Source organism: Belonocnema kinseyi, chromosome 6, assembly GCF_010883055.1.
Source record: "Belonocnema kinseyi isolate 2016_QV_RU_SX_M_011 chromosome 6, B_treatae_v1, whole genome shotgun sequence".
Taxonomy (NCBI): Eukaryota; Metazoa; Arthropoda; class Insecta; order Hymenoptera; family Cynipidae; genus Belonocnema; species Belonocnema kinseyi.
Window position 1 is genome coordinate 35,484,004 of NC_046662.1, and position 25,559 is coordinate 35,509,562.

At 28.4% G+C, this 25,559-nt stretch overlaps 2 protein-coding genes across 3 annotated transcripts in view; both read right to left on the minus strand.

The window, feature by feature from the left end:
* The window catches only part of LOC117174448, a 42,735-nt gene extending 25,537 nt beyond the window's left edge, over positions 1–17,198 (minus strand). The window contains exons 1-3 of the mRNA XM_033363589.1: positions 17,090–17,198; positions 3,795–4,075; positions 2,890–2,990 (exon numbers count right to left, since the gene is read on the minus strand). Of these exons, the coding sequence (XP_033219480.1) occupies positions 2,890–2,990; positions 3,795–4,062 (369 nt within the window). The 5' untranslated portion in view covers positions 4,063–4,075; positions 17,090–17,198. The remainder of the gene's footprint in view (positions 1–2,889; positions 2,991–3,794; positions 4,076–17,089) is intronic.
* Positions 17,199–22,082: 4,884 nt separating this feature from the next.
* Positions 22,083–25,559, minus strand: part of LOC117174835 — a 10,241-nt gene continuing 6,764 nt past the window's right edge. For both annotated transcript variants that reach the window (XM_033364219.1, XM_033364218.1), the window contains exon 3: positions 22,083–22,548. In XM_033364219.1, coding sequence (XP_033220110.1) covers positions 22,427–22,548 — 122 coding nt within the window. In that variant the 3' untranslated portion in view covers positions 22,083–22,426. The remainder of the gene's footprint in view (positions 22,549–25,559) is intronic.

Consider the following 25,559-nt stretch of genomic DNA (forward strand, 5'->3'; position numbering starts at 1 on the left):
CCCCCCCCCAGTTCGTCTACCAACCTATTCCATCTCCTACTTATCCTCCCTTTACTTTTCTTCATTTCCCCTCCCATACCCTAGTACTTTACTTTCCCTACTTCCTCTTGCCCTACCCCTTACTTCGCCGCCCTACCTATTTCCTCACTTCTCCCCCACCCCATGTCCGCATTCCTTCCTCTTTCCTACTTCCCTGCTTTCTGTCACTAGTCATCCCTTTCTCTACTTCCCTCACGTTCCTTTACTTCCATCAATTTCATCACCAACCTCCTAGCTTCCCAAGCTTCCCCTCCACTCTCCTTCCTCGCCACTTTCTTCCCCTCTCGAGGAAAAAGTACAGCACACAGTAGAACAAAAAAATTTTTCTATGGACAATTGAATTTTTAGCCTACACTATTCATTTGATTTGGATTTTTTTTTTCAAGAAATCTTTCTAAATAGGGTTGTTTTGAAAGTCATATATCATATATACTATTTTTAATTTAATGTAGAAATATGAATTTTCTATCATGATATCGATTTGAGTGCCCCTTTGACCTCAAAGGGATCGTTTTTTCACCAATCACAGCTTATGTGTCAGTGATTCTCAAATATATTTTTCTGTGCCGATGCTTTGTTTAGGTTATGTGCACATCGAGAATAGAAGACGCAAAATATTGTTTGAAAAAATATGAAAGGAGGGTTTTGTAAAAGCCAAAAGCAGAAATCTACCGAAAATAGATATATTTATGGTATCGGAGTATTTTGAGAATAATTGAGCGTCCGGATTGAACAACGACCTTAGCGCGTGGACTCAAGCTGCCTAGTAGGCAAGAGAGGGAATAACGGGTTGCTACAGGAGGAGTTGATTGAACATGACCGCAGTTTTAAAATTACAGTGAAACTCTTCAATAGTTCTCCCTTCTATAGCCCTTCCGAGAATTGACGCCGCGCCGCAGGAAGGTGTAAGAGGAACTGCGCAGAGTGCGTGGGGTCTGCAGTTGTCACTTAGGCGAGCACTCAGCCGTGAACAAACAAAAGTGGATCGGGTTATAATGAGTTAGTTCCCATCCACCTTCAGTCCCAAAATCCTATTTTTTAACGAAGTTGTTATATTTATCGAAAAAGTTTTTATATCTGTACCAAGACTATCTAGAAGTAATTTCTAGTGATTCAGAATAATTAAAAAGAAATGTATTATGTTGAAAACAAATTAATAAACAAAAGTTGTGTTTCGGGATTGGCACTGTTTAGCTCAATGCAACGATTTTAATAAACAAATTAACAGTTTAGCTATTTTTGAAGGATTAGTCTTAATTTTTTACGGAATCAACTAAGAATATATCTTTCTGATGACCGCTTGTTATGATACCTTACAAAATTACAGAATTATTAATTTGTCAAACAATTTTTGTAAACAAATTCAGAATTCGACTATTTTATCAAAAATGCGCTCAATTTTTTAAAAGGAATCAACCAAGAATGTCTTTCTGATGACTTTTTGCGATGATAATTTTCAAATTCACAGTAATTATTATTTATTTAAATAATTTTAATAAATTTAGAGTTTGGGTTTTTTTTCAAAGAATACGCACAATTTTGTTTTTTACGACATTTACGAATGAGTGTCCGATGATTCTTTGCTATGATACTTTGAAAATTTATAAGAGTTATTATTTTACCAATTTTTATAAAAAACTCAGAGTTTAGCTATTATTCAATGAATAGACCTTTTTTACGAAATCAGCTATGAATGCCTTTTCGATAACTCTTCACCACGATGCTTTGAGAATTTTAAAGAATTAATAATGATTTAAACAATTTTCATAAACAAATTCAGAATTTGTATATTTCTCACCAAATAGGATCACTTTTTACGGAATTAACTAAGAATATTTTTACGTTAACTTTTTGCTATGATACATTCCAAATTGACAATAATAGTTGATTATATAAAAAATATTCACAAACAATTTCCCTGTTTGGCTATGTTTCAACGAAAATTCTGGATTTTCGTTAAAAATTAGCCAAACACTGAATTTGTTTGTGAATATTGTTTAAATAATGAACCACTGTTCTTCATTGTTCTTCATTGTCTTCATTGATTCCATCAAAAAGTGAGCCTATTTGATAAAAAATAACTACATTCTGTATTGGTTTATGAAAATTGTTTAAATCTTTACTAATTTTTATATATTTGCTAAGTATCGTAGCAAATAGTTATCGAAAATACATTATTAGTTGATTCCGCTAAAGAATTAAGCCCTTTCGTTGAAAAATAGCCAAACCGTGATTTGTTTAATGAAAATTATTTAAATAAGTAATACATTTTTTAATTATCATTGCAAGAATCAGCGAAAAGACATTTTTAGATAATTTTGTAAAAGAAATTGAGACTATTCGTTGAAGAATACCCAATCTTTGAATTTTTAAATGAAACTTTTTAAATTAATTGTCATAAAATATTAAATTCTCTCACATTTTATACCAAAAATCTGGATCTGAATTAGGTATAAATTGCCAATCCTGAAAAATAACTTTTGTTCATTAAATTGTTTATAACGTAATTAACAATTTTTAAAATTATTTTAACACACTGGAAATTATTTCTGGATAATCTCACAAATATATAATACCTTTTTTTGTTAAATCTCAAAGTATTAAAAAAAAATGGTAATTCTGAAGAGTTAAAAAATCAAGCACATATATCTTTTTAAAATTGAAAAATCTTTTATTAAAAAAAAAACATCCAAATCGAATGAATAATGTAGGCCAAACATTGGTTGATCAACAGAATTTTGTTTTGTCCCATTGTGTGATCGACAGACGGACACCCAACAAAAACTATGAAACCCAAAAAATGCATTTTATTTTACACATTTTTCGAAATTTAATTTATTTTAGACTTACTTGGATTGATTCACTTTTGATGTAGTCAGCCAGAGCTCGTTCCAACTGCTTTTCGTTTATATTCCGATATCCATCGCTCATCGTTTCAACCTGTCCGTTTTCTGAAATAATTATAATTATTTTTAATAATCTTTCATTCCATATACAATACATTTCCTTTTTTTAGAGAAAAAACTTGTGCTGTAAACTATCCTTTTCAAGTTATCTAACAAGGGGTCATTTTGAATTGTGAATTTAAGTTTTGGTTCCTAATTTTTTTGTTGAAAGGTTATTGCCTGAGCATTAATTTTCTAAAATAGCAATATGCGCTTTTTGGCCGTTTTCGAGAAAATCGACTTTGAAATATTCGCCACACACAATATAGAGTTTCGCGAAAAACTTCCGAACTGTTAATTATAATCAATTATACATATAATTTTCTTTAGCGATCTTCAAAAATGATGCAATTAATAATTTTATTCCATTCCTTCATCACAGAAAAATTACTTATTATTTTTTATTCCACAATCTTCATCAATTATATTTAAAATTAGAAGTATGAACGAGGGTTTTTAAACGAAAAATGGTGTATTTTTCGAAAAACATGGTCAAGTTAAAAAAGGCAGTTTTGTGTGAAAAATGACATTCAAAATTATTATTTGCATAATTTTTGAAAATTATTAAAGGAAATTATATTAGACAGCGAGAAGTGAACACGTAATAGACAACGAAAAAGTTTAAATTACTGCTTTGGCAAATTAATACTCAGGTAATGAGCTTTCATTAAAAATATTATGAACCTGAATTAAAATTCACAATTGACAGTCTCCCCTTGAAAACTAGTAGACATAAGTAAATGAAAGTAGGGTAAAGTTCCCAGAGTCAAGAAAACGACTATTTGTTTATTTATTTTGATTATTTTCTACCTAAGGGGAGGAATTCTAAGTCCTCTTCCTCCTCGTCAAAGTAATTTCCTTCGCGTTGCCTTTCTCGTTGTCTGTCGTTGTCTCCCCTGTATTTAAATGAATGAAGATCGTTGTAGAATTCACGTGAATTAAGATCAAGAGAGCGCTGTTTCCTGGTAATTGCGTTTAAGGCACCCCTCAAAGATTCTTCGTTAGTGCGATGAGGCGCAGGATTAAGGGCTGTCACAATACCCACAATTACGAAGAGAAACCACCCTATTGGCGACATGACCTTAATTTTCCTGCATCAAAATTATTGATTAAGTTTTCATAAATTCATTGGAAAAATTTAATTTCATTTAATGCTTAATATTTATATCAGGTTAGGTCTTTTTTATTCATGGTGACATTTTTTTCAATTTCTTTGGACGAATGCCTAAAAAATTCTTCTCCAAATTCAAGTGAAATCGGTCAATAGTTAGGGGTCGCAGAAAGACCCTTCAATAGCTCTTCCTTCTATAGCCTTTCCGATCATTGACGCCGCGCCGCTGGTAGGTGTAACAGGAGCTGCGAGGGGAGCGTGAGGAGGGCGAAGGTCTGCCAGGCATGAACAAAAAATAAAAGCGTTTTCAGCCCAAGCGGCAGTCTATTAGGTTATTTCCCCACCACCGCCAGCCCCAAAATCGGCGCAATAGAAGAGTTTCAGGGTAATTCCGTATTTCATTGTTTAAGCCACTCTAATGGTTTCCCAAAAGAAAATTCCACAAGTGCCAACTTTGAATTTTACGTAATATTGCGATTTATTAAAGCTCTTAGAATTTTTTTTTACTATAAATGATCATTAATCGGTCATTTAAGAATACTGAGTCACATTGCAACAAATGTACTTTTTTTTACAGTTTTAATTCGTTTAAGAAATTTTAATTCGTTTTGACGATTGGGTTTTTCAGTTTAGTCACTAAAAGAATGCATTTCTAGACGTTAAAACTTCTTTAGTCATTGATAACAGTAAAAGAATTTGGTAAAGTAATTCCGAAATTTCACATTATTGAAATAATGCGTGCCTATTCAATTATACAGTTTAACATAAAAAACCAGAAGAAACATTTTATCTCACCAAATTTTCTACAGATTTGAATAAATACTAAGTAATACTAATTTAAATAAATACTAGTTTTTTTTCTAATAATGAATGTAAATGTTTAAACAAAAATAAACTAGATGTATTGCAACGTGTACATTATTTCCAAACATATAATCCTAATAAATAAACATAGAAATATGTAACTAATTGATTGATTATTAAAATTAATTTATCTAATTAACTGCAAATTTAAAAATATGACGAAAATATTAATTATTATTAGGATAAAAAATTTGCGTTTATTTAACAACTACAAAAATCTTAGAAAGTATGCTGTAAATTTGAACCAGTCAAAGTGACTTATTCGAAGTCAATCTTGTCTGATTCAAATAATGCGGACTCGATGACTGACGAATTAATCAATTTGACTCACTGATGAAATCAATTATTTTAAATTATTCAATCTGTTGAATTTTAAACTAAAAAGGTCCATTTTTAAGCAATAATAGAATAGTTTAATTTTTAGAAGAAGAGAAGAATTTTCAATTAAAATACAAAAAATTTCAACGAAAAAATTCAATTTCTAGTTGAAAAATCTTAATTTTCAACAAAATCTAACTTAACTTTAACAAAATAGTTACATTTTCAAACGAAGAGATGAATTGTTTAATAAATTTAAAAAATAATTTGTAGCTCGAAAAAAATTCACTCGAGTATTTATATTTCCAAATAAAACAAAATTCATTATTCGTGAAGAACATTAATTTTGTATCAAAGAAGACAAATTTTTAACAAAAAATGTACTATTTGATATTTCAATGAAAAAAAAAACGAATTTTCATCCAAATAGTTGAATCCTCAAGTAAAAAAAATCAATTAATTAAGAAAAAACGTGTTTCCATCTAAAATTATGAATTTAAAAAAACAAAAAATGAGCTTTTTTTATCGAAGGAGCTAAACTTTCATCCAAGTAATTAAACTTTCAATAAAAAAAAAAAATTCTCAACAAAAAATGTAAATGTAGTTGATCTTTCAACCAAAAAGGATTTTAATCTTATATGAAGGACAGTTGAATTGAATCAAGACAGTGGATTTTAAACTATAATTTCTATTGATGAAATCTGTAGCTTAGAATGACGTAATTAGTTAATTTTCCTAATTAAATCAATTATTTTGAATTCTATAAAAAGTAACTTAAATGTTTTAATCAGTCGTTTATGGTTAACTTTGATAATTAATGCATTAATCATTTAATGCAACATTAAAATGCAGGAATTTAATAAAGAATTTTAATTTAGAAATAATTTTACTACTGACAAAATCGGTAATTTCAAGTGACTATTTGATTCAGTTAGGGATTATGGCTGATTCATCTGTTAAAACAACTTTTTTGTCAGTAGAAATGGCTGCTTTTTTAGTAAAATCCTGCTTTTCTATTTATAGCCTCAAGAGGAAGATCTCATTTTCATTTGATCCTACAAAATACTGTAAGTTGTTCATATCAAAATATTTTAATCAAATACAAAAAAAAATTTATCACAAAATAAAAGCCTACTTCTTTATCTCGCAAGTCATTATTTTGACATGTATTGTAAATAATATAACTACAAAACAAAATTTGTGTTGATCGGAATACTTCTTTCTATTATAATATATATTAAATATATTATTATTTTTTATTATAAAATTTTTCTTTTTCCTATTCATAAAATGTTTACTGGATTGGGGAACTGAATATCATTAAGAATTCAGAAAACACTATTATGTTTCTTTCACCCTTTTATTATAGTGACGAGTTGGGGCAATGCTTTTAGATTGCTCCTTGAATATTCATAGAGTTATAGTGTGCCGACAAAATAGAAGTTTTCAATAAATATAGTTTTATAAATAAGAAATTTATTTGATAAGAATTAATTTTATTTTTAACATATTTTTCTTTTTTAGCACATTTTTGCCCTAAGTATTAATTTAAACTATAAGAAAGTTGTTAGAAAATATTATTCAACTGTTTATTGAATTCTTAATTTTCAAACCAAAAATACACATTTTCAGAAGACAGTTGAATTTTTGACTCAAATAGTTGAATTTGCGAGAATGAAGTTGATTCTTGTCCAAGAGCGATGAGTTCACAACCAATAAAGATGACTTTTTTTACCCATAAAGATCAATTTCAAGTCCAAAAGGACGAATTTTCAACCGAACAATTTAATTTTCGACAAATCATAACGATTTTAAGAAAAAAATTGTATTTTCAACAATATGATTTTAATTTCAACAAAATATTTAAATATTTTACCAGAAAGCTGAATTTTCAACCAAGAAGATTAATTTTCTGCCAAAAGAAGAATTTTTAACAAAATAGTTGAATATTAAAAAAAATAATAATAATAAATGTACGAAATAGTTCAATTTTCCACTTGTAAAGGATAAATGTTCAATCAAAAATGGAATAGTTAAATTTTCAGGTAAATTAATTAATTTATAATAAAAAAAACTAATTTCTAATAAAACAGTTAAATTTCCATATAAATAGATTAAATGTTAACCACATAGTTTTTATTCTTACAAAATAGTTTAATTTTCAATCCAAAAATATTATTTTTCAACCTAATAATTAATTTACGACCAAATAGTGTTCAAAAGTTCACAAAGTAGTTCCACTCTAAGTCAAGTATTTGATTTTTAAACAAAAAGGATGAATATTTGACCAAAAGATTAATTTTCTACCAATAGACGAATTTTGAACAAGTTGAATTCAACTGAAACAGACGAATTTTAAACAAAATAGAAAATCGAATAGATCAATTTTTTTGATTAAAAAAAAAAATTTAACTATAAAAAGGAATTTTAAAAAAGCTGAATATTGAAATAAGTAACTTCATTTATTGTTAACCGCATAGTTTATTTTCTTTACAAAATAGTTAGATTTTCAACCATCAATCTGAATTTATTAACAAAAAAGTTCATTTTAAACCGAATAGTTTAATTTTCTATCAAATTGGTGAATTTTCAATAACAAAAAAAGAATTTTCTACAAGACAATTAAATTTTTAATACAAAAAGAATTATTTTTAACAAAATAATTCAAGTTTAAATCAAATTGTTTATCAGTCAAACAAAAAAATTAATTCCCAACAAAAAATGTAGTAGTTAATATTTCAACTTAAAAGGGGTTTTAATTTGAAGTCAACTGAGTGAAGTTCTTTGTAGCTTGAAGAAGAAAGTTAAAATATTGATTTTGCGAAAGGGAACTTTAAAAATAACTCAACATGTTTATGTCTTTTATTTAAATTTACACTCATTTAGAGAATCTAAAACTTATCTGATTTTCCCAGAGATTTCAAATTGTATCTTTCATCATGTTAATCGATACTTTAAGAATGTTTACTGCACACAGTTCAATTCAAAACTTTGCTATTTTTTAACTAATATGGATAAAATTGAGAAAAATGTATTAGTTAAAATTTTTAGTTAATTTTGTGATATAAATATTCAGTGAAACCCTTCAATAGCCCTCCCTTCTATAGCCCTTCCGAGAATTGACACAATCGCCGCAAATAGCTCGTTGCGGCGCCGCAAGACTCAGCGATACGATGCGGCATCGTAACGTAAGAAATAGCCGTCTACAGTGTTCGCGAGTGGCTCTGTTACGGCAGCCAATCAGAGCTTACTATTAAATGAATTGTTTTCTCGTCGTGCTTTGACAGTCAAATATTTTTCGCCCCTACAATGGATCCCTCTGACCCGCAATTTGCTCTTTTGCAAATTTTTTCTTTAATTTAGATGCTTTTAAATGTTTCTCACATAACACACCAAACCAACAAAAAAATCCAGTCAAATGCAAAGCAAAATCACTCGAACTCAGTGTCGACGATGCCACAAACGTGTGGTTGTACGAGGTTATGTGATGAAACGCTTTGATTGGTCCTCTGACATCCGACGCGAGATCACGCGAGACGGTTGCGGTGCTTGCTTGCGGTGCCGCAACGGGCTGTTTGCGGCGATTGTAGAAGCTACGCGGGGTCTACGGTTGTCACACAGGCGAGCACTCAGGCGTGAACAAACAAAAGCGGTACGGGCTATAATGAGTTAGTTCCCATACAACGTCAGTCCCAACATCGGCGCTATAGAAGAGTTTCACGTTTATGCATTGATTTTATTCCTTGAAAAATACTATAAAGGTTTGGTTAGTTTAAAAAATTTTAATTATTTCAGAAAAAAAATCAAGGAAAAAATCTTCATCATAAAAGAATCTTTTGAAGAATAAAAATAGTTATTGATCAATTAGATTGACTAAAAATTGCAATAAGAATTGAATAGTACCTATGATTCAACTTTATACCTTTAGAAAAATTATACTTACTATTTTTATATTTATTAATTTTTTTAAAATGTGGAATCAGATAGCATTTTTGATTATTTTGTTTAAATGGGCTGTATATCGCTCTAATTTTTTTTATAAGGGACTGTCCATAAAGTACGTTATACATTTTTTTCTAATTTTGACCCTCCCCCCTACCCGGGAAGTAACATAACCGTTGGCTAAACACGGATATAACGTTTATTCTGCATTTTTTCGTTGAAAGAAAATGGCGTTATCGTCATAGCTAAATTTTCAATAGAATAATGAAGTTCAAAATGAAATAAAGAAGTTTGTAACAAAATAATAGAAATGTTAACCAAATAGTTAAATTTTCAACCAACAGAGGTGCATGTTCAACATACAGAAGTAAATTTCAAACCCAATGGTCGAATTTTCAAACAAGAAAGATTCAAATTCAACCGTAAACAGTTACATTTTCGATCCAGAAGGACAAATTTTCAACAAAACAGTTTAATTGTTTACCAAAAAAAGATGACTTTAACAAAATACTGGAATTTTCAATAAAATACTTTAACTTTTAGCACGAACAATAGAATTCTTATAACCTACAAAGACAAATTATCTAACAAAAGATATTTTTCAAGAAAATTTACGAATTTTCAACCAAATAGTTTAATTTTCAAATAAAAAGATAAGTTTTCAACCAAAAACGAAATTGTTATATTTTCAGTAAAATGATTAATTTTTAACAACAAATTTGAATCTTCAATCTAATATTAATGTTCGACATAAAAAGATGCATTTCAAACAGAAGAGTTATGCTTACAAACTAAAAAAAATGTTTAAATTATAAACGTTCATGATTTTTAAACGCAATTGTTGAATTTTGAAGCCAATGAGACAAAATATCTACAAAAGAGTTGAATTTTTAATCTGAAAATATGTGTAATCAAAGAGTTTAATTTTCTACCAAATTGGTGAAATTTTAACCAAAAAGGATTAATTTTCAACCAATAAGACTAATTTTTAAAAAAAGAACATGAATTTTTAACCAAAAAGTTAAAATTTCCACTACAGAAGATCAATTTTCCAATTTAAAAATAAATTTTTCACCAAAAGTTGAATATTTAATTTTCAGTTAAAATAATTCATTCTTGACAAAAAAAAGTTAAAAAATAGTTCAATTTTCAATTAAATAGTTGAATTTTTAATCAAGCTAGATGAATCCCGAGTCAAAAATATAATAATAAACTTTTTATAAAAAATAATTATTTTTCACAACAAAAGTTAAATTTTCGAATTGAGTTCTATTAATTTAGTTTGCATTTAAGTCTCAAATATGAAAATGATTTTCAAACTTATTAATTTATTATTTAAAAAATATCGCTGCAAGGGCATCTAAGCTGATAACTTAGTTATTGAATAGCCCCGAAGGGGAGAAATTATTTTATATTCAGCAAAAAACGATGAATTGCATGGAATTCTAACAGAATTAGGGTAGTCTAAATGAACAAAAAGTTTATTAGTTTTTTCGGTATATTTGGTGAATTATAGGCTATACTACCCATTGTAAAAAAATAAAATTGTTGCATTTATGATGCGCTAAACAAATGGTAGATTTATTTTAATAGACCTATTAATTCATTAAAGAACGTTTTAAAACTCGTAAATACTAACATTTTTTATTTATAAATTATCATTACTAAATAATAGCATTGATAAGCAAAGGTAGCATATTTTTTTGGTCAAAAATTATACTTCTTTTAAGTGTTTTGTTGAAAATTCGTTTTTTTTTTGCCATTAAGAAATAATATTTTAAACTGAAATATTCCATTTTTTCTTGGAACATGATATTTTGAATTGAAAATTGGTCTTTTCTACTTTAAAATTCAACAATTTGACTAAAAAATAATGTATTGTGTAGAAAATACCTCTTTTTCATAGAAGTTTTATAACTAATCCTTTTTGGTGGAAAATTAATTTGTTTTCCTTGAGGATTTTACTTTTCTTTCAAAAATTCTTATTTTTTCAATAAAAAATTAACTACATACTCGGATTAAAGATTAAAGTCCGTTTTGCTTGAAAATTCAACAATTTGGTAAGAAATGTAACTATTTAGTATAAAATTCATATTTTTTGGTTTAATTCTACAGGTTAAAAATTCTTTTCTTTTTCTTATTTTTTAAAACTAAAAACTGTGACTTCCATTTTTTATGTTAAAAAACCCATTTCTAGTTATAAGTTCAACTATTTGCTTTAAAAATCATCTTGATTGACAATTCATCTATATGTTCGAGGATTCAACTATGTATTTTGTTAAAAATTTGTCATTGGGTAGAAAATTCTTCAATTATGGTCTAATTTTGCTGGGCTGAAAATGAACTTTTTTTAAGATTCATTTTTTCAGGTCAAAAATTCGATTATCTTCTCAAAATTTCGTCTTTCTAGCTTAAAAATTCAACTGTTTTTGGTTGACTTTTAATGTTTTTGGTATCAATATTTCACCCATTTGGTTAAAAATTCTCTTTTCTAGCTTTAAATTGAACTGTTTCGGATAAGGTAACATTTTTGGATAGAAAACTCAACTGTGTGGTTCAAAATTCGTGCTTTTGGGTTAACAATTAACTTTTCGTAGTAGCAAAGTCATCTTTTTTGGTGAAAATTCATATGCTTGCTTGTAAATTCAATTATTTTGTTAAAAATTTGTCTTTTTTGTGTAATTCGACACGATCGGAATTTGTTGTTGTTTAAATTAATTTTTTAAACTGAACATTTTAACTATTCTATTTTTGGTAAAATAAGTCTTTTTTAGATGAAAATTCAACTATTTGGTTAAAAATTCATTTTTCTTGGTTGAGAATTCATCTATATGTTTGAGAATTCAACAATTTTGTGTGAAAATTGTCTTTTGGTAGAAAATCCATCATTTATGATAGAAAAACTATCTTTCTGGGTTGAAAATGAACTTTTTTGTGGAGAATTCAACATTTCGCGTTGAAAATTCAGCTGTCATCTAAAAAATTCAACTTTTTGGCTTGAAAATTGATTTATTTTTAGTTAAATTTAAATTTTTTGTGTTTAATATTTTTAATTATTCGGTGGCAACTTTATTGTAAGTTCAAAATTCAACTATTTTGATAGTCATCGTTTTTGGTAAAAAATTCAACTGTTTTGTTAAAATTTCGTCCTTTTGTTTAAAGATTCATATTTCTTGATTGAAAACTAATCCTTTTTGGTTGAGAATTCAAGTGTTCGGTTGAAAATGAACTGTTTTGGTTGAGGATTCAATTATTTAGTTGAAAATTATTTTTGATTGAAGAATCAAGTGCTTGGTTTAAAGTTTAACTAATTTTTTTAAAAATTTACAATTGATTCACGAGACAACGTCTCGTTGGCTTGAAAGTTTAACAATTCGGTAGAAAATTAAGCTATTTGCTTAAAAATTCGTCTTTTTCGGTGTATTTCGACAGGTTGAAAATTGGTTTTGTTTAAAAAATTAACTTATTAAACTAAGAATTTGAAAAATTCCATTTTTAGTTTTAAAAAATCTTTTTTAGTTTAAAATCGAATTATTTAGTTCAAAATTCATATTTCTTTATTAGTATCTCACATATTTGGTTGAAAATTCAATTACTTTGTTAAAAACTCATTCTTTTGGTAGAAAATTCACCGTTTAGGGTAGAAAAGTCATCCATCTGGGTTGAAAATTCCACTATCTTTTAACAATTTCGCCTTTTTGGCTTGAAAATTCTGCGACTTTTGGTTAAGAAATTAATTAATTATATTATAAATATGTTATTATAATTATATTAGTTCTGAAATTTGGTTAAGAAATTATTTTACTATTGTTGAGAATTTGTCTTTTTGGGTTAAAAAACTCATCTATTTTGACAGCAAATATTTTCCGGATGAAAATTCACCTACTTTGTTAAAAATGCAATATATTTTGACATAAAGTGGAACGGTGCTGAATGGATGCGTCAATATGAGCTATTTACATAAAATATTTATGCTATAAAAAAGTTTCAATTTTTTAAAACTTTTTAATAAATATTTTTCAAGGTTCTTTATGACAAGTTTTGATATACATAGTACCTAATTATTTCAATAACTGTAACAATTGCATTTTCCAAATATAAGAAAATGTTTAAAGAAATATTGTTTTGTTGTTTCTTAGGTCAAAATATGCAAATAAGTAATTTTATTTTTTAATCAAATTTATTTCTAAATGTTTAAAACATTATGGACAAAAGAGAAAATTTCAATTGTAAATAATAGTTTAATGTTGGGAAATAATTATGTTCTTAAGATGTTGCTACCCTACAAAAATTTGGAAACTTCTTCACAATTTTAATGAGATGTGAAAAAGGAAATTATGGCACACGTAAAAAATGGTCCGCACCGGAAATGAGATAAGATAAGATAGGATTTTAGAATGTGTCGAAAGAGAATCTGAGGGATTTGAAATTTTTAAAGGAAAATTGAAGTATTTCAAAAAGATTAAACAATAATATAAATATTGAGAAAATTTCAAAATATTTAAAATAATTTCCTAAAATTTCCTAAAAGAATGCAGAAGATTATTTCAACGCAAAATTTGGCAATTTTGCAATATTATAAAATAGTAGAAAAAAATCAAGTAAATTTGAGAGATATTAAGATTTTTTTAATGATTTAGAAATATATTTCAACTTGAATTATTTTTTTAATTCCAAAAAAGTAATTAGGTTTCTGAAGATTTTAAACAGAAAATTTAGAAGCTTTTTAAGAATTTTGGAAGGTTTCAAGAGAATACATTTTTTTTTTTGTAAATTCAACTACTTGGTTAAAAGTTGAACTAGTTTATTAAATATGTATTTATTTTGTGGTTAAAGATTTATCGTTTTAGTTAAAAATTCACCTCTTTAGTTAAAATTTATTTTATTTCTTAACTACTAAATCTTTCATAGTTAAAAATTCAACTCCCGGTTTGAAAATTCGTCTTCTTGGTTTAAAACTTCATCTCTTTTGGTAGAAATTTCGTCATTTTAAATTAAAACTCCAACTGTATGGTTTAAAATTAATCTGTTTTGGTTGAGGATTCAATTTTTTTAATAAAAACTCGTATTTCTGGTAGAATTAAACTTTTTTTGTTTTATAATTGAAATCTTTTTTAGTTGGAATATCAACTATTACATTTTTCGTTGAGAATTCTTCTTTTTAGGTTGAAAATTATTTAACTGCACTTAATTGAAAGTTGAACTGCTTTGTTCAAAATTATTATTTTTTTTTTTTAAGATTCATCTCTTTTTTTGAAAATTTAACTATTTTCTTGAAAATTCGCTTTGTTAATGAAAATTTTTTTTTAAAGAAAAAATGTAACTATTTTATTTTTGGTTAAGAATTTATCCTTTTTAGTTGAAAATCCATATATTTTATTTAGTTGAGAATTTGTCATTTTTGGTATAAAGTTAATCTTCTTGGTAAACAATTCATGTATTTGGTTAAAAATTGAACTTCACTGTTTAAAATAATTTGTTTAACTAAAATTCTAACTATTTCAATTTTTATAAAAAATTGCTATTTTTCGTCAATGTATCTTTTCTTGTTAAAAATTTAACTACTTGGTAGAAAATTCATCAATTTTTTGAAAATTTGTCTTCTTGGCATAAAATTAGTCAGTTTCGATTGTAGATTCTACTACATTGTTGAAATTTTTTCAGTTAAATTTAAATGTTTTTAATTAAAAATAAAAGTATCTTTTAGATGATATACCAACTATTACATGTTTATTTAAGCATTCATCTTTTTTGGTTGAAGATTGATCAATTTAGTTGAAAATTCGATTATTTAATTGTAAATGGACTTTTTTGTTGAAAATTCTTTTTGGTGCAACCGCATTCTAACCTGGAAAGAATACTGTTATTTGAACACAATCGGATTGTCTCTGTCTATCTCACATGGTAGAAAGAGAGATCCCAACCTCAAGCTGTCAAGTGTTGACATGAGAATGGTGAAAACTGTGTTTTTCTAGCATCTAATATTTATACAAGTAAGTGTTTTCTGTAAAATCACTTCTTTGCATGTCTGGTTCTGAAACTGTGCAATGTGCGTTATGCGCTATATACACAAAAGTGTCTGCTGCCACTTAAAGAGTTAACGTGCAGTGTTTTTGTGAGAATAGTGAGAAGAGCAGGAAAAACACATTTATTTTAACGTGTAACAGGAAACTTTCTCATCATTTTCGTTAAATATTTAATCTACCCTTGTCTTTGTATTAAAAAAAAAATCAAAATATTTTTTACCACACAGTCAAATTCACTGGAAACGGTTCAAACGCCCCTGACTCAGAGCCTGGATTTTATATTACCGTCAGTCGCCTTAAAATTCAACTCTGGTTAATGATTAGTCTGATTTAGTTGGGGGTTCAACTATTTTGTTAAAAATTAATATTTTTTTGGTTGAACAACTACAACTTTCTTGTTGGAAATTCAATTGTTTTTCAAAAAAAAATTTTTTTTCTTGCAAATGCAACTATTTGTGTTTGAAATTGATCTTTTTTGTACGAAAGTTTAACTATTTGGTGGAAAATTCAACATTTTTTTGGCATTTTTTGTCTGTATTAGCTAAAAAAACTTTTTCTATTAAACGTGTAAATTTTTATTGAAAATTAATATATTTTCATTGAGGATTCATTTATTTTGTTAAAAACTCGTCTTATTTTGATAAGCCAATTGATTTTTGCTTAAAATTAAAATCTGTTTTGATTGAAATATCAACTTATATGTCAAATTTTCGCTGAGTTTGTTTGAAAATTAACGTTTTTATTGAAATTTTTATTAGACCTATCTAAACTCTTCAAAAATGTTTTTTAAATTTCTGAATAATTTTAGGAAAATTATATTTATATTTAACCTTAAAAACAAATAAATTAAAAAATAAATAGTCACTCAAAATTTTTAGTTTGTTTAAAAAACTATTTGTCTCTTCAAATCGAAATATTGAAAAAAGATTGATTATGTTCACACATAAAAATTGTAATCATAGTGGCAAAAATAAAAATTGTTTTTTACTTGAAGCGTATAATAAAGTTGATTTTCAAACGACTTGCTATGATATAGTTTGTAATTATATATATGATGTAGAGCACAGAAGTTATATTCAATCATGAAAATCCAATTAAGTTGTGTTTTCGCTGGAGCAGCGCTTCCATTTGTCGACGCAACAAGTACGACGCCGTAGGGATTTACGATCAAATCATCCAAATCAACTTTGCAATAAATGCAAAAAAAGCTTTATTTTTATTACTTCATCTCTCCTAATTTAAAATGTTCGAAAAGGTCTATTCATGGAAAATGCCGTTTATTATAGGTATTTTTCTATTACCTAATGCACCTAGTATTGATCACTTCTATAGATGCTGGATATGCCAGTAGAAAAGTAAATTATCCTGCAAATTACATATTACACTCAAAGCGAAAAAATTCTTATTTTTATTTATCCATTCAATTTTTTTTCTCAAATAAAAATACTTTTCTCAAAACATAACACTTTAAATAAAAAAAAATTATAAACTTACATATTTATCGTAATATATTAAGAATACAATCGTTATCACTTTTTTAGTTTCACATAAATACTTTTTGTTAAATAAAATACATAAAAACTTGAAAACGGAGGTAACAGATGGTGACCTACAAGGTGTCGACCCAAAGTTCAAAGGATCAAATTTCAAGGGATCAAATTTCAAAGTTGAACTTCCAGGGTAGATATTGATTGATGCGGAAGAACGTAGTCTTTGAGGATTTAATATACATTTTTGAGATAAAAGGAATTTTAAAATTAAGTCAGATTTCCCGCACAGATAATGGGTTTAATGTTCACACATAAGGAGCGAAAAAAAATTGTTTGAAAGGGTGTAGAACTTACGTGGGTCTTATTATTGATGCGTTTGATACGCAAAGCAGATTGTTCCTTCTGAGAATCAGTTTTCCGGACTTCCTTTTTTATGTAATTTTCGCGTGACAATTTTCTACAGTCATGCAATCCGTTCTGCCTCCACCAACACCTTTTGCGGCAATATATATAGGGGTTCGTCAATCGATAAACTCGCGCATGCCGCTCTTTCGGATCCAGCAACAAGTAAAGCATGGGGTGTGCCTGATGAAAAGCTTATGTACTTAGCAGAATCTCCTCAGAACGATGAAATGCTTTTCTCACCATTTGTGGAAAGAACCTACATTTGCAATACTGATCATTGGTACAGCTTTATCAGGGAAAAATGACCTTAGAATGAGAAGAGGGAAAGAGACTTCACAGCCCAAGATGCTATAAAACCAGGGGTGATTTTTTAGTATAAAAGGAAAATACATTTTTTTAAATAGAATTAAGCAGGGTGGCCACTGACCAGGAAAATCGAGAAACCGCATGGAATTTTAAACCTTGTGAAAAGCCTAACATTACTTTGAAAAAACGGGAATTTTTCAGATTTAAAGCTTGTGTTGATGAATCGTACAAAGACTTAAAGTTCCTTTTATATTTAGAAACGTAAACCTCCTTTTTCAGGGTGGTGATGTGATCGAGTAAATCGGGAAACCGCATGGAATTTTGAACACAGGGAAACAACCAGGAATTTTTTTTTGAAAACCAGAAAATTTTCAGATTTAAAGCTGGTGTTGATGGATCATTCAAATTTTAAAGTTCTTTTTATAATAAAGAACGAAAACTTCTTTCTTTAGGGTGGTCACTGACCTAGAAAATCGGCAGTTAGCCTGCAATTTTAAGCACAAGGAAAATTTGAGATTTTTTAGATTGAAAGCGTATGTTGATCAATATTTTAAACACAATAGACTAAAGTCTATTTACATTTAGGAACATAAACCTCCTTTTACAAGGTGGACTTTGACCTGGAAACCCGGAAATCCGTCTGGAATTTTGAGCACCGGGGAAAAGCCAAACATTTTTTTTTAACCGGGATTTTTTCAGATTTAAAGCTTATGTTGATGGCTTGTTCAAACGCTAAAGTTACTTTTATATTTAAGAACGAAAAGTTCCCTTTTCAGGGTGGCCAAACTGAGAATCAAGCTGGATTTTTTAGCACTGGGGAAAAGCCGGAAATTTCTTTGAAAACCGGAAATTTTTCACAATTAAAGCTTGTGCTGATGGATCGTTCAAACATTAAAGTTCGTTTAATATTTAGGAACGTAAACCTTCTTTTCCACGATGGCCATTGACCTGGGAAACCAGGAATCAGCCTGAAACTTTGAGCACAGGGAAAAAGCCGGAAATTTGTATCAAAACCGGAAAATTTTCAGAATTAAGGCTTGTGTTGATGGATCGTTCAAACATAAAAGTTACTTTTATTTTTATGAACTAAAACTTAATTTTTCAGAGTGGCGACTGATCGGGAAAATCGGGAAACCGCATGTAATTTTGAGCACCGGGAAAAAGCCAGACATTTTTTTGAAAACCTGAAATTTTTCAGATTTAAAGCTTCTATTGCTGGATCGTTCAAACATTAAAGCTCCTTTCATAGTTAGGAACGTACACCTCTTTTTTCATGGAGGTCATTGACCTGGAAAACAAGGAATCAGCCTGACATTTTAAGCACCGGGAAAAAGCTGGAAATTTGTTTGAAAACCGGAAATTGTTCAGATTTAAAGCTTGTGTTGATGGATTGTTTAAGTTCAAAAGTTGATTTTATATCTATAAACGAAAACTTAATTTTTCAGGGTGGCCACTGATCGAGAAAATCTGGAAATCGCATGGAATTTTGTGAACCGGGAAAAAGCCAGGATTTTTTTTTTTTGAAACCGGGAATTTTTCAGATATAAAGCCTGTGTTGGTGGATTTTTTAAGCAATAAAGTTCCTTTTATATGTAAGAACGAAATCTTCTTTTTTTTAGGGTAACCACTGACCGGGAAAACCGCGAGTCAGTCTGAAATTTTAAGCGCTGGGCAAAAGTCGAGAATTTTTTAGACTTAAACCTGGTGTTAATAGATCTTTCGAACACTTAAGTTCCCTTTATATTTAAAAACGAAAACTTCCTTTTCCAGAGAGAAGCAACCGAAAATCAGCTGAAAACCGAGATACAGCCTGAAATTTTGAACAATGAATAAACCGGAAATTTTTCTGAAAACCTGACTTTTTTAGATTTAAAGGTCGTGTTGGTGGATCGTTTAAGTACTGAAGTTCCTTTTATGTTTGAGGACATAAACTTCCTTTTTCAGGATGGGACTTGACCGGGAAAATCGGGAATTATTTTGAAAACTGGAAATTTTTCAGGTTATTTTTTTAAAGTACTTCGCAAAGAATATCTTCACTTATAAGTCTTCAGAAATTCATCATTCTCTCCATGCTTTCAATATCTTCTTTTTCTATTTTTCGCTAAAATAACAAATGAATTAATACATTCCAATAAGAAAATTGATCTATTTTTAATTGAAAATTTAGTCTTTTTAATTTAAAGTCTACTATTACATTTTTGGTTCAAAATTAACATAGTTTCTTCGAAAATTCAACTATTTTGTTGACAAGCTAATTATTTGGTTACAAATTCAACTGTTTTGTTAAAAAGTTATCTTATTTCTTTGTTCATTCATCTTTCACGGTGGAAAGTTCATTCTTTTTAATTGAAAATTCTACTATCATATTTTGATTCGGAATCCATCTCTTTTAGTTAAAACTTCTACGGTTTGGTTCCCCATTTGATTTTTTTGTTTAAAAGTAATTTTTGTCTTGAAATTTAATCTTTATTAGATGAAAGTTCATTTTTTTTAGTTGAAAGTCTTCTCTCGTATTTAAACTCCAGAAATTATCTCTTTTGATTCATAATTCTACCATCTGGGTAGAAACTTAATTATTCCTTTTAAAAATCAAACTATTTTCTTAATTTTTTTCAGTTTCAAATTACATATATCAGAAGATACTATTGATTTTGGAAGATCTTAAGGAATTTTATTATCAGGGGAGAAAAGCATTAAATCGTGATTTATCAAAAAATCTGAAACTTAATTTCTACTTTTTTTCTACTTTCTGAATCGATTTATTTGATAAAAAATCTTGGCTTAATCAAAACTTATTACAGTTTAGACAGAATAGTTGGATTTTCAGTTCAAAAAAATAACATTTTACCAGAAAAAACAAAACAATTTTCAATAAAAATATTCACATTTTCAACGAAAGAGATGAATGTTCAAAAAATGAATTTGTAACAAATTAGTTGAATCTTAAATCAAAACAGATTATTTTTAACCAAATAAGCCAACCCATAAAGATGCATTTTTTACAAAAAAACAGTTGAATTTTTAACAGAAAAGTTCATTTCAAAACAAATAAATGAATTTTCAATTCAAAAGAGGAAATTTTTATACAATAGTTTAATCATTAACCAATGAAGGTTTGTTTCTTAGGCAGACAGTTACATTTTAACCAAAAAAGATTTCAACCAAAAATAAAACGAATTTTCAACAAAATAGTTACATTTCGCGCTTTGCGTCCGATAATGTATTTACCCCGCGCTACGCGCTCGGTCATCGTACATCCTCCACATTTTTGCAAAGGACTTTTAAAATTAAGGTTCAAACCATCGACAACTGAAATTTAGTGAATTCTCTTTTGTTAAAGCTCCTTCGACTTTAACGAACACATACTCATCACGTGTCTAGTGAGAACAAAAATTTAAGAGCAAATTTTCAGATCTAATTTAAAAACAATTTTGTTGTTAAACATTTTATTGTAATTTATATTTTTTGTAAAAATTCAATTTGTTTATAAGTAATGACATTTTTCACAATTAAAACAAAAATACGCGTCTTATCAAAAAATTATTAATAACAAAGTAGCTCTTTTTTGGGTGAACAACTTTTAGTTTTTATTTTTTTCGTAGCTTTTGTCGTTTGGTCAAAATTTTGTATTTATTTAATTTTGATCTTTAATGTTGTTTTTCACGATTAAAACAAAAACTACGCATTATTTAAATAAGGGATTAAATACGAATTTGTAGGTCTTTCTTGGGTGCATAATTTTTCTTTATTCGTCTTTTTTCGTATCGTGCCTAGTTTGACCTCAGAATGTAATTTTGTACTTTTCATTATTTTTTGTGTGATCAACATTTTTCAAATCTTGTAGAGCTTTTAAAAAGCAACTTTGCTCTTTTCTTGAATTTTTTCATATCGTACGTTGTTTGGCTAAAAATGTTCGTTTTCGTTTTATTCTTTTCTTCTTTAGTATGAAAATTCTATAACTCCGATCATTTTCTTTTTGTCGAAGAAAGTCGTTAAGATAAATTGTTCAACTTTTTGCATTTTTATCTAAAATAGCTGGCTAACGAATACCATCCTAAAAATCATGTTTTCTGACTCAGAGTGAGGAGGCGAGGGGGGGGGGGGGGGCGAAACGTGGAAATTTGATGAAAACCACTAAGTCAGGATGAGAATGTAAAAATGTAATTTACTGTTTCAAATTTTCATTTTTTCTTTCATTTCGAAGGACACCTTACAGTTTTAATGATTTAGAATTTGACAAAATTGAAATTAAATTTTGTTCATCTTCTAATCCGAAAAAAGGATTTTTTTTCACAATAGGGGTGGATCAATCATTTTAGAGGCAGAATTATGATTGAAAAATTACTTTAATAGAGATATAGTATATTTAACGGATTCAAGATTACTTTTTGCTAGTAGCAAAATTGATAAAAATTAAAATTTTAAGCCGTCGAGATTTGAAATAATAATTCGAAAGGTATAGGTTTATGACATTTCATGGCTCTCCAATTTATATTTAACCAAATGTTGGCATTAAAAAAAAATTTTTTCTATATAAGGTTTCAAACATAATTTTAAAATATTTTAAACACACGTTATATTTTTGACAGATATAAAAAATTATATAATTCATAAAATTCAGATTTTTTATTTTTTAACAATTGATAATAATTCTGTTCAAGAAATGACCATAAACCGAAAATTGACATCGCTAGAAATGTTGGTTTTATCACTCCTATTGATTTTGTTGTCACTTGAAAGTTAAGGGTGTTGGATTGCAAGTAATTTCAAAAAAGTTAGAAATGTTTTATTCATATATGCAAATATCACCCTGGCTTGAAAGAGAGATTTTCATGTGTTCAAAAAATCAATAGGAGTAATAAACCTATAACCATTTTAGGTGCTTGATATAGTAGCATTATGGTCATGTCTTTTTTCATGGTAATTTATATGGCAAAATTGCTAATTTTTATAAAATTACATAAGTATTAATTGTCATATTTATTCTCTAGCTTCTTTTTGAACAGCTTCTTTTTTCATTAATACCTCTATTGCTCGATAATATTGATCGACACTGTCCACCCTGCGCCGTTTGTCGAACATTGACGGTGAATTTCCCCTTTCTAAAATGAGACATAACATATTTATTATAAATGATATCTGTAACATATATAATGACAAAACATAGAAAAGTCATAACGAGATAAAGAGGGAAATATTATTGATATTTTGTGACAATTCGTTAAAAATATTGGGGTGTTTATTTAGTTAACAAAAACTAAATATTGGGATCAGCAACAAAGTTTTCCTTATTGGTTAAAATTATTGCTTTTTACTCTTATTATAAAGAATAACTTTTATATCTTTGTCACACTTTATAAAGGGAAATTTACATATTTATTTATCTGTTTTTAATTACAGGTATTATGTCCGATTTTTACCTTGCATAAGAATCTATTAATCAGACCTTGTAGTTGTCCTATAAATAATCCCCGATGGGGGGATCTAAATTGGCCCCGAAACATGTTGGTTCCTCAGTAATATAAAGAGTTAGGAAAAATTTGTCAGGGAATAGGAGTTATTATAAATATTATAATATTCATGTCAGTAATTTATTTTTCTTGTATTCTTATTTACATATTTTTTGTAGTTGCTTCCTCTTCACGGTTATATTTTTAGTTAACATTTTTATTATTAGGTTGGAAATTCCACAATTTGGTTCGAAATTCATCTTTTTTGGTTATAAATTCTACTGCTTTGTTGAAAATACTTCTGTCTGGGTTGAAAATTCAAATATTTTAGTTCAAAGTTAATTTTTTTTTAAATTTATACTTTGGTGTTTAAAGTTCACCTGAAATCTGTCTTGGTTGAAGATTTTATTTTTAGCAAATTCATGTTTTTCGTTTCAAAGTGTATCTGTTTTAGTTGTCATTTAATCTTTTTTGAATAAGCACACAGCTCTTTTCTTAAAAATTTTCTTTTTTGGATGAGGATTCAACTATTTTGCTGAAATTCTTCTTTTCTGATGGAAAGGTGAACTACTTCGTTGAAGGTTTAACAATAGGGTGGTCCAAAAGTACATTAAAATTTTTTTTCTTCGAATTTGTATGTGTATCGCCTGGGAATTTTTTCGAATCCACACAAAAATACAGTGAAACTCTTATATAGCGTCGATTTCGGGGCCGACGGTGGGTGGCAACTAACTCATTATAGGCTGCTTCGCTTTTGTTTGTTCACGCTTGTCTGCTCCCCTGAGTGACAGCCGCAGATCCCGCGCACCCCGCGCAGCACCTGTTACACCAACAAGCGGCGCGGCGTCAATTCTCAGAAGGGTTATAGTAGGGAGGGCTATTGAAGAGTTTCACTGTAAATCCATTTTTTTCTTATATTAAGAGGCGGCGCAAACCCCATGAAGCTTAACACGTATTTCCCATTAAAAAAATACGTTTTTGTACGTTTTATTCAGAATCGTTAATATTAGCTGCATCGGATTGAAGCTCAACATATATCCTCCCACATGCACCTAATTATTCCATTCTTTGTTTTATTCTCTTGTCTAAGATAGATTCTTTATTTAAATTAATTTTCTTTAAATACACCAAACTCTCGCTTTCAGTTAACTGTCGAGGGTTGCCTTCAAATAGCCTTGGACTGGTTAGGGGGGATCGAAGCGTAAACAACAAATTTTTCGCACTTATCAACATAAAGATAGTTATAAACAATAATAAATTGTTTAAACGATTTTGTTTGTTAACTTACATTATTGATTACTTTGCTAAGTAAAAAGTGAGTAAAAAGTTCAAGAATTCAGAAGAAACTGCAACTATCTGCCATTAATAAAGAAGAAGATAGTTATAGGCAATAATGATTCATATTAATAATTATTTTTGTTAAATTGAATTAATTATTGACTCACTTCAAGTGAAAAGTAGACTATGAGTTGAAAATTTCAGAAATAACCGCAACTTTCTAGGATTACTCAAAATGAATAGTATTAACAATAATAATAAATTGTTTAAACAATTAACTTTTTTTAATTAACTATCACCTCGCTCTAAATAAAAATTGGACAAAAACTGGAAAATTTTCGAAAAAATTGTAATTTTCTAGACTTATTCTAGAGAATATTATTACCGATAATAATAAATTTTTTAAACCATTTTTTCAAATTAATTAACTAATACCTCACTTAAATTAAAAATTAAAAATTCATTCTGAGAGACAATTGCTAAGAACAATAATAACAATTTTAATTTAGAAAAACCGAAGAAAAAAATCATAATTAGTGCCAGAAACTCGCAAAGCCTAGTTTTTCATTATGGGGTTTTTCGAGACTCTAAACAGACTTATGGGGGTAATATTCAAAACGTAATATTTTAATCGTATTCTATGGCTAATTGTGGAAAGAAATGTTAAGTTGCAACTGGGTTCACCTAATATTGACGATTCTGAATGAAATTTACAGAATTTACAGAATTTCGGGACGATAAGGACGGGAATTCGAGGTGGGGGGGGAGGGGAATTGGACCACCCCATTGAACAACTTTGTTAAAAAATAAGTTTGTTGAAGTTGCTTCAATTAAGTTGAAAATTTATCTCTTTGGTTGCAAATTGAACTAAGGTAAACGTCCCAATAATCGTGACGCTAATTTTCTACTGTCTATGTAATTTGAATTAATTGAAATTCAATTTAGACTACAACATGCTGAAAATAAATGGATTCTACCATCAAATGTTACTTTCAACATATTTTTTACATTCTCATTCCTGAGAATGTAATGTAATCGTCCAAATTTTCGATCTCTGGTTTTTAACGGATCTTTAATTTTTGGCACTCACAGAATCCGAAAATCATAAAATTTCATTGGTGTCTGTCTGTATGTCTTCATGTCTGTATGTCTGTATGTCTGTATATATGGTTACCTGAATGTTTTAGCCACGCTAACTTTTGAAGGATTTGTCCAATCGAGTCCGCTTTTGATACACTTCTGAAGGTACCCAAAATGAAGGCTAGGTTCGTTAATCAGATATTTCGAACCATAATTAAAAAATTGGGAGCATTTTTTAAATTTTTAAATTTTTTTTAATTTAAAAGTTTTTGTCAAATTTTCTTATAGATGGGTGAAAGACCCAT